The 7896-nt window shown below is 40.5% G+C and overlaps 1 protein-coding gene across 2 annotated transcripts in view; it reads left to right on the top strand.

Moving 5' to 3' along the window:
- Positions 1-1952: 1952 nt before the first annotated feature.
- Positions 1953-7896, top strand: part of mkln1 (muskelin 1, intracellular mediator containing kelch motifs) — a 32635-nt gene continuing 26691 nt past the window's right edge. For both annotated transcript variants that reach the window (XM_063500478.1, XM_063500477.1), the window contains exons 1-5: positions 1953-2044; positions 3073-3142; positions 6604-6746; positions 7306-7394; positions 7493-7602. In XM_063500478.1, the coding sequence (XP_063356548.1) occupies positions 1965-2044; positions 3073-3142; positions 6604-6746; positions 7306-7394; positions 7493-7602 (492 nt within the window). In that variant the 5' untranslated portion in view covers positions 1953-1964. The remainder of the gene's footprint in view (positions 2045-3072; positions 3143-6603; positions 6747-7305; positions 7395-7492; positions 7603-7896) is intronic.

The following is a 7896-nucleotide window of genomic DNA, read 5'->3' as shown; positions in this document are numbered from 1 at the left end:
TGATTGTTTTAGTCACCATTTAACTGTCGCTCTGGAAATGAGCTTCGATTTCTTTTATAAGAAAGAAAATAGACTGAAAAAACTTGAATTGCATGATAGGAAGTGCATTCTGCGACAACTGAATATCAACTCAAACTAATACGGACAATAAAACAACGCGTGAAGTGAATGGGGAACAAATGGGGAAGAGGATACAGTTGACTGATATATGCAGGGTTGGTTAATCCACAAAAGGGTTAGCTAGGCTGCCAGAGGCGAGAGTACTCACTGCACCAACTGTTTGCTACAAAACCATGTGCCGGATGAGGCACATATGAATGCTACAGCTTTCCTTCTAAACAGGCAGGAGTTGGAACAGGTCAGCAACTGGTCTGAAGGTCACTGGTTCAGTCCCCGACATTCTCCAGCCCATGTCTTGAAAGTGTCCTTTGCAAGATACTGACATTATCCCCGATGCATCCACTGAAGTGTTCCAGTATGTGTGTAATTGTTAGAAAAGCTTCTGTGTCCATGGATGAATGTGGCTCGTAGTGCAAAGCACTGTTCAGTGTTCAGCGAGAGTAGAAAAGCACTCTATATGTACAGTCCCATGTACCGTGTTATCCCCTACCAGTCACTGTTAGGCCTGAGATTTTGCTTAAAAAAAATCTTCGATAGCAACAAATTATTCTGGCACAACTTCACCTACTTCCAAGGTGCAGGAGAAGACAAACACTGATGACGTGAAGACTCCAGGTTACTTAAAGGAAGAGGGAACAGCTTTATCAAGTGACCAGCGCTTTTCGGGGTGTGGCCTTCATCATTAAAATCTTTGCATAGGGCAGAGCGAACCAGCCCAAACTATTCTAACATTCATAGATCTGGAGTGTTAGTTGGTACAAAGCGAGTATTATGATGGTATCACTTTGATCTCAGAGACTATTTTCTACATTTTTACAAAGTGTTGCTTTCAGGTCGGCACACATATCTGTTAAAAACAAGCATCCGGTTACAGAACTTAGCTGCCATGTGACCTTTTTGAGTGAGCAGTGTGTCTTCAGTCAACTGACAGTAAAATATCCAGTTGCAGCAGAGCACAGCTTGTGGTAATCCAACATAACCAGTCAAGAAAACCAGTGTTTGACGTTATGGCAGCTATGACCACTTGTATGTTAATTCGTGGAGGTAATTTATAGCGTTTAGCTCAAAGCAAGACGCACAATCAACTACATACTGGCTTAATGACAAAATGCAAAAATGTCGAGTCATCTTCTTTCAAAGTGTATGCTGTAAATTAGGAGGCTGAGTACGCTTTGTCTAACCGGAATAAAGCGCATTAGTCACCAGATGATTCACCCACTCTCTAAGCTAGAATGACTTCACATATAGTAAAACACTACGCTCAACCTGAAACGTGCTTTTTGAAAAGGGACACTGCTGTCTTTGTTTCAGAAAGCAAACACTGCAGTCAACTGTATGATCACCTCATTATTTCTGTGGGAGTCGTTATTTTATTCTATTTATATTTATGTATTTATTTTGAAACCCCTACTTCTGGATCAGGTTTAAAGAGTTTTGGTTAACTCGACTTCCAGTAGCTGTGTAGTTATTAGGGCTGATGTACATATTTAGGAACATGCGGACGAGAGATTGGGAGGAATGGGGCTGGAGAAGATCATTTTGGCCTGTGGCCTCAAAGCACATTAATGTGATGGAGGCCCAATATTGTTGTTATTTTATTATCATTCGCTTTTTATGTTTTATCAATTTAAGTTAACATGTTTCAGCTGAAATGATAGATAATTTAAAAAATACGAGTTTTGTTACGATGAATATGAAGAGCTGACTTGGTAACTGTATCGTGCAGTGTGTTCATGCTACCGAGGAGGCTTCGTAAACAATACAAATATGTGTACTGTCTCTTTAAGAGCTGTCAATATTCGCTCCTTGCTAACCTCTCGCTGTCTGTTATTTTCTGCAACAAGATGGCTGTCGCTCCCGAGAGCAGAGTCCTCACTTTCAGCGTTTTTAAATGGAGCTCTTACTCGTCTACATATTTACCTGAGTGAGTATATTTCCCATCCTCTGGCCCAGCGTATGCATTAGGTTTTGCGGTGGAAGGTGGTCTTTTGTCATCTCGGCGCACTTGTGTTTCTTCCACCCTGCCCGACTGGCCTAGCTTGTCTGCGATTCAAGCAAGCTAGCGCTAGCTACCGTGTGGGGCGTTTGGTTTCGGATATTTAGCCGCCCGATGATGATAATGTTGTTTTTCCGCTAAACGTTTGTTGGAAGCAATAGCTTACGATGTACTTTATGTGTGATGAAATGACGCTCAGTAATTTCTGTGAAATGTGTGGGTAACTAAGGGACAGTTTCACACTTCAGTGTAGGATATCAATTGGAGCGTTATCTCAAAACGTAAACAAAGCAACTGAATGGTGTATTCTTCTCTTATAGTTATATTATTCTAGAGTGACAACCCCAAAACCTTGGCATTGGAACACGCCCAGGTTATTCTTTGTTACTTCCGTTGTCACAGCTGTATAATATTTTACGCTTTCATTACGTAGTGTACACTTCGGTATCTTAATACGTGAAAAACGAACGTCCACGTTAGCTAACTGGACTCCAGAGCTGAAGTAGGCAACTAGCTGCTGTTATCTAACCATAGAGCTTTGCTTTAGCAGCTATGCTAATGAGCTTGGTTATAGGCTATCTGAAACTGTTGCAACGAAAGGAAAACTTACTTATCGCTCACGCCAACACCCATGTTATAATCTAATATAAACGAAGTCGCCCATAGTTTCGCGGCTTTCGCCTGTTGCTGGTTCAGCACTCAGTAAACAGTTCAGCAGTAGCTGACTTAATGCTAGTTGGCTAACAACAACAGTTACCTAAATGAGCTTTCTCACAGAATGCAGCGTGACTACAAGAAAGTAGTTTTGTTATGTGATAAATCTACCGTCATAAGCTTCCAGGACACACAGACCTGTATTCGGCCCAACTTTGCACTGCTGTCTTTCCGCGTTCTCTGCTGACTTGGTGGGATAATATTCCACAGTGGGTAAATACTTGTCTCTTTATTTTGTTTAGGAATATCTTGGTGGATAAACCTAACGATCAGTCCTCCAGGTGGTCTTCTGAGAGCAACTATCCTCCACAGGTAGGTTCACTTCTGGTTAAGATGAGCTTTAATTTTGTTGACCTGGAACAGCAGTTGTCCATGAAAGTCGTGATTTGTGTAGGTCCATAGGGTCACAGTTCATGGGTAATTGGCTTGGCTAATTAATTAACATTAATATTTTAAAGAGGGGAACATCTTGTGAAGCTGCATAAACAGGAAATTGTGCAGTCTGCACAGAGAGGCCAATGGGATTGAGAAACCCTTTGCTTTACTGGGAATGCTCTTAAGTTTTGGGGGAAATTTTGACATTTTAAGATGGGGCATTTGGAAACACGTCAATTACACTTCTGCGTCACGTCTGTGTTATTACTCATACAATAACCAGTACTCCATTTTCCCATTTTCTGTAACCTTCTCCCCAAAAAAGTAACTACATGTCAGGTCACCATACCACAACAACTTTAACGGTGTGGCATGTACTTGAACGTGTCAAGTAAAAATAAGTAAAACATTCCAAAAATGATTATTATAACAGTGTAATGTAGTCAACATTATAAAGCTTAGCTGTGTTGGGAAGTTTTGTAAGGGAAAATCTACCTGAAAAAGAAAGTGGAAGGTGTGGGTGTTGTGCCTGCTGCCTCACCTTTGCCTTCTCTTCCTGTGTGCCCACCTTTGTTTTGTTTTTTTAAACAGGTAACACTTGTGGGAATTCTTCCTTTGCATTTAACTTAATGGGTTTTCATCAACTTCTGTAACTCCACTTGAACACTTACGTTCTTTGGCTCGACCTTGCTCCTTGAGGACGTGCCCAGAGTGGAGAAATGAAAGCAAAGCAGAGTTGAATACTCAGCTGAAATGGAATTAGTCCATATAATATAGATGGTACTTAATTTTACGGGGTTTCTTGAGGCATGCTGTTGCTGGTAGACCATCATTCATCATGTCTGGTACTTTTCCTCCTTATAGGCTGTTAGACTTATTTTTCTTGCAGGTGTGAATTCTCAACAGTTTATGCCGTTTGTGTTTTACAGTTTAATAAAAATGAATCCAATGTTGTTCAGTAGAACTATTATTGTTTATTTACACAGTGTTGTTTTCTAACTGAATGGTAAAGTAATGTGAAAAGCATATCTACGCTTTCAGTTGTTTGGGGGGGTTGGCCTCGCTTACAGTGTCTTCCTGGGCTTGTTTATATTTGAGTGCTCAGTACATGGAATATCTCAAGGCTGACCTTGATCTGCCTGAATGTAACATGGTTTTAAGTCAGGCCTCAGTTACTCAAGTTGATGTAAGAGTAGTGAGTGGATTAAAAGCTTCTCGGCAAGTGTGAATTTGCCTAAATGTGATATTTTAAAAAAGTCACAGTTATACACAAACTAACTGAAATAATAATTCAAAAGGTTGGACAAACATCTGGGTAAGAAAAATTAAGTGAATGTTTTAAATTCATAGTAAGGAGATGAGATGCAGCTCTGTCATCAGTTTTTACTTTAGGTCAAACAAATGTAACAATGTTATCAAAAAAGGACGTTTATTTTGTCGATTACAAATAAGATGATAATAAAAAAGTGAATAAGAATTGTCTTGATATAAGAAAAACCTAAAAAACAAAAACCCAAACAGCAATGTTTTAATACCAGATGAGACAAATATGACATTTTTGGCAAAAACAATTCTATGTTCGGGCAGAATGAATGCCAGTATCTAAATTTCGCATGTGAAGCATCATGGTCTGGGTCTATTTTAATTAGGGCTGTGCGCTATGACCAAAATCTCATATCCCGATAGAAGACATTTATCGTCCCGACAACGATATATATATATATCACAAAATTTCACATTTTCTGTAAATTCTGTGGATCCCGGGCAACTCGACTTGTGTAAAGTGTTTTCAGCTGGGCGTCGTGTACCTGGAGTCGAGTGTTTTGACTGTAACAGCCGCCATTGTCTTTGTATTTATTACACGGCGTCCTGCGGGACACCAAATACAACCTTCCCATTTATCCAGGTTTGTGACGGGTACTAGGACCGCGCTAGCACGACTCCAGGAGACTTTGTCTTTAAGGCTTCAATTCTGTAGAAATTGTAGTAATTCCAAAGAGTTCACTAACTTTATCTTGCAGCTGTATGAGGAGGTTCCACCTAGCAGTAAGTAGCAAATGTAACTGTTTACGTTCACACTTCTGGAAAACAAAAAGTTTGCCTTCCTCCCTCTTGAACTCATTGACCGACTTTGACAACACTGTCATAGATAGTGTTGCACGACTTTGAGGTTAAATCTGAAAGTTTGCATTGACTGACAAGAGGAAGTGAAACATTGCAAAACAATGGTTAACCACTCACTTGGAGGACTGAGCACCCCAGACTCAAAATACTTTGTGTTTCTAGTACAGCAGCTGGGTGTTACGCAGGCTTCACAAATTCTAATAACTCTGCAGCTCAGGTATGTCCTTTATGCTTTAAATGAAGGAAAACTGCAGGAATCTGCCTGTAATTTAGAGTAAGAGTAGGCGGTGTTTGGATGGTAGAAAACTGCTGGTTAAACAATTGATTTGTCAATCTAAAGTAACAATCCCCCATGAGAAATGATGCAGAACATTTCTTTCCATTTTTTTATAAGAAGTGGAGCATAAACTAAATAGCTTTGGGGCTTGGGGGGCATTCTGTCCTCCCCCTGGGAGATTGCATCCTTGCTGATGGGATCTGTTCATAAAGAAAACAATACTAACATTGTTCATTTGTGCTGCTTCTGAAAACCATATGATCCAATCCCAGAGTGGAAGTATTTTCACACGAAATAAATAGAATCCACACTGACAGCAGCAGGTCGTGTAGCTCACCGTCCATAGGGAAACCTTCAGCGTTGGGACACGTTTTTAAATTCAAACTGGTGTCATTGTCCAAAACATGACGTTCAAATCAGTAGAGTACCCCCACCTCCATTAACTAATTTAAAAAAACTGTGTGCCAAGTTACTGGTGAGTAAATTATAACCTTGAATGTGAGTCATCACGGGAGGGTGATGGGAGGAGCCCATTGTTTTATTACATGTTGTCTCATTACAAACACAAAATGGAAAGTCAACTCAGTATTGCTACTTTTTTATTTTCCGTAAAGGTGGGGAGTTTGTGTGATTCATTAATGCTTCATTTCAGATTGATATCGATGCTTTTACAGCGGATGTGAACATGTTGGTCTCTGTGGATTTAAATGGCTGCTTTCACCTTTCCTGTTTAATCAGTGCTCTGGCCTGTGGCCATGGGTGGATTGTCATTTGATGTCTTGGCTTGTTAGAGCACCAGTGACATGTGGATGCAGTTCATAGTGTGTTGCACTGCCACTTACCTGATGCTGTAGTCGTTTAATGAGTGAATCCCTTCACAGCGACTGGGCAGGCATAATTGCTGGCAATTTCCTGAAGCTCTCTACAAGCACTAAATACATCGTAACTCTGTTCTGTGCTTTCAGTTTGTTTCACCTGTCTTGATCTCTTTCCACAGTTTTTAATCTTAAAATTGGAAAGGCCAGCAATTGTTCAGAGCATCACCTTTGGGAAATATGAGAAGACTCATGTGTGCAACTTGAAGAAGTTCAAAGTGTTTGGTGGGATGAGTGAAGAAAACATGACTGAGCTTCTGTCCAGGTGAGATGCCCCTGTAGCTTCAGGGAAACATGTTTCTGTGTTTGTCTGGTTCCTGTAGTGGCTTTATTGGTAGACACAATACCAGGAGAATGACACTGCCATCAGAAGTGCTCTCAGTTGTGGCTGTCGAGACGACTTCTAGTTGACAAAAATTCACTGGTTGAACAGATTTTATTTTTTTTTATTTTTGTTTTTTTTAAATTGGCTTAAGTAATAAACTGTCTCAGGTGTTATGTTGAATTTGAACTTCAATAAATACAAATTCAAAGAACAGAGGAGTGCTGTAGTTGTAAATGTGCAACTTCAATTGTTGCAAATTGTTTCTGGAGAACCTGCAACTGGCAAATGAGTCCATCCAGCTGATGAGCTGCATTAGCAGGCAGCATGTTTGTTAACAGCCTGAACTGCAGCTGCAAGGCCACACGTGAAGTCTAGTTAGCTGCCAGAGGTGGAGGGCTGTCCAGACGTTACCATCAAATGGATTCAGTCGGTATCTCAACTCACTAACAGGATTTGTGAAACAGCTGTGTCATCTTGATTGTCTTTCTCCATCTGCCAGTGGCCTTAAGAATGACTACAACAAGGAAACGTTCACCTTAAAGCACAAGATCGACGAGCAGATGTTCCCCTGCAGATTTGTGAAAATAGGTGAGAGCAGTTTGGCACACTTTGTGTTATCATGTGTTTGTTGCTGTTAATACTTCTTACCACTTGTTTGTTTGTTTGTTTGTTTGTTTCAACTTCAGTGCCTCTGATGTCTTGGGGTCCGAGTTTCAACTTCAGCATCTGGTACATTGAGCTGCATGGAATTGAAGACCCAGATGTGGTGCAGCCCTGCCTTAACTGGTATAGCAAGGTAGGCCTCAGCCTGGATTTTAGAGGGGTGGGGCAGAGGTGGAAGAGTGGATTTGCCTTCCTGCGTAATATCAGCTTGAATGAAAACTTCTGGGACGTCAGAGGTGCTGATTACAAGATGAAGTACATTTGAAAACCACAAACTCAGCTTGTCTCTGGACAGTTTCTTTAATTGCATTCACATTTTTCTAGTTTCACTTCTGTCTTAAATTCATGTGTTGGATTCCATGTAATTCATGAATATCAAAGTTTATTACTTAATTACAAATGACACTTTGGCCTCTGTGGATTTCAG

Source organism: Pelmatolapia mariae, linkage group LG17, assembly GCF_036321145.2.
Source record: "Pelmatolapia mariae isolate MD_Pm_ZW linkage group LG17, Pm_UMD_F_2, whole genome shotgun sequence".
In the NCBI taxonomy this organism is placed as follows: Eukaryota; Metazoa; Chordata; class Actinopteri; order Cichliformes; family Cichlidae; genus Pelmatolapia; species Pelmatolapia mariae.
The sequence above is the reverse complement of the archived record's forward strand: the minus strand, read 5'-3'. Positions and strand labels throughout refer to the sequence as shown.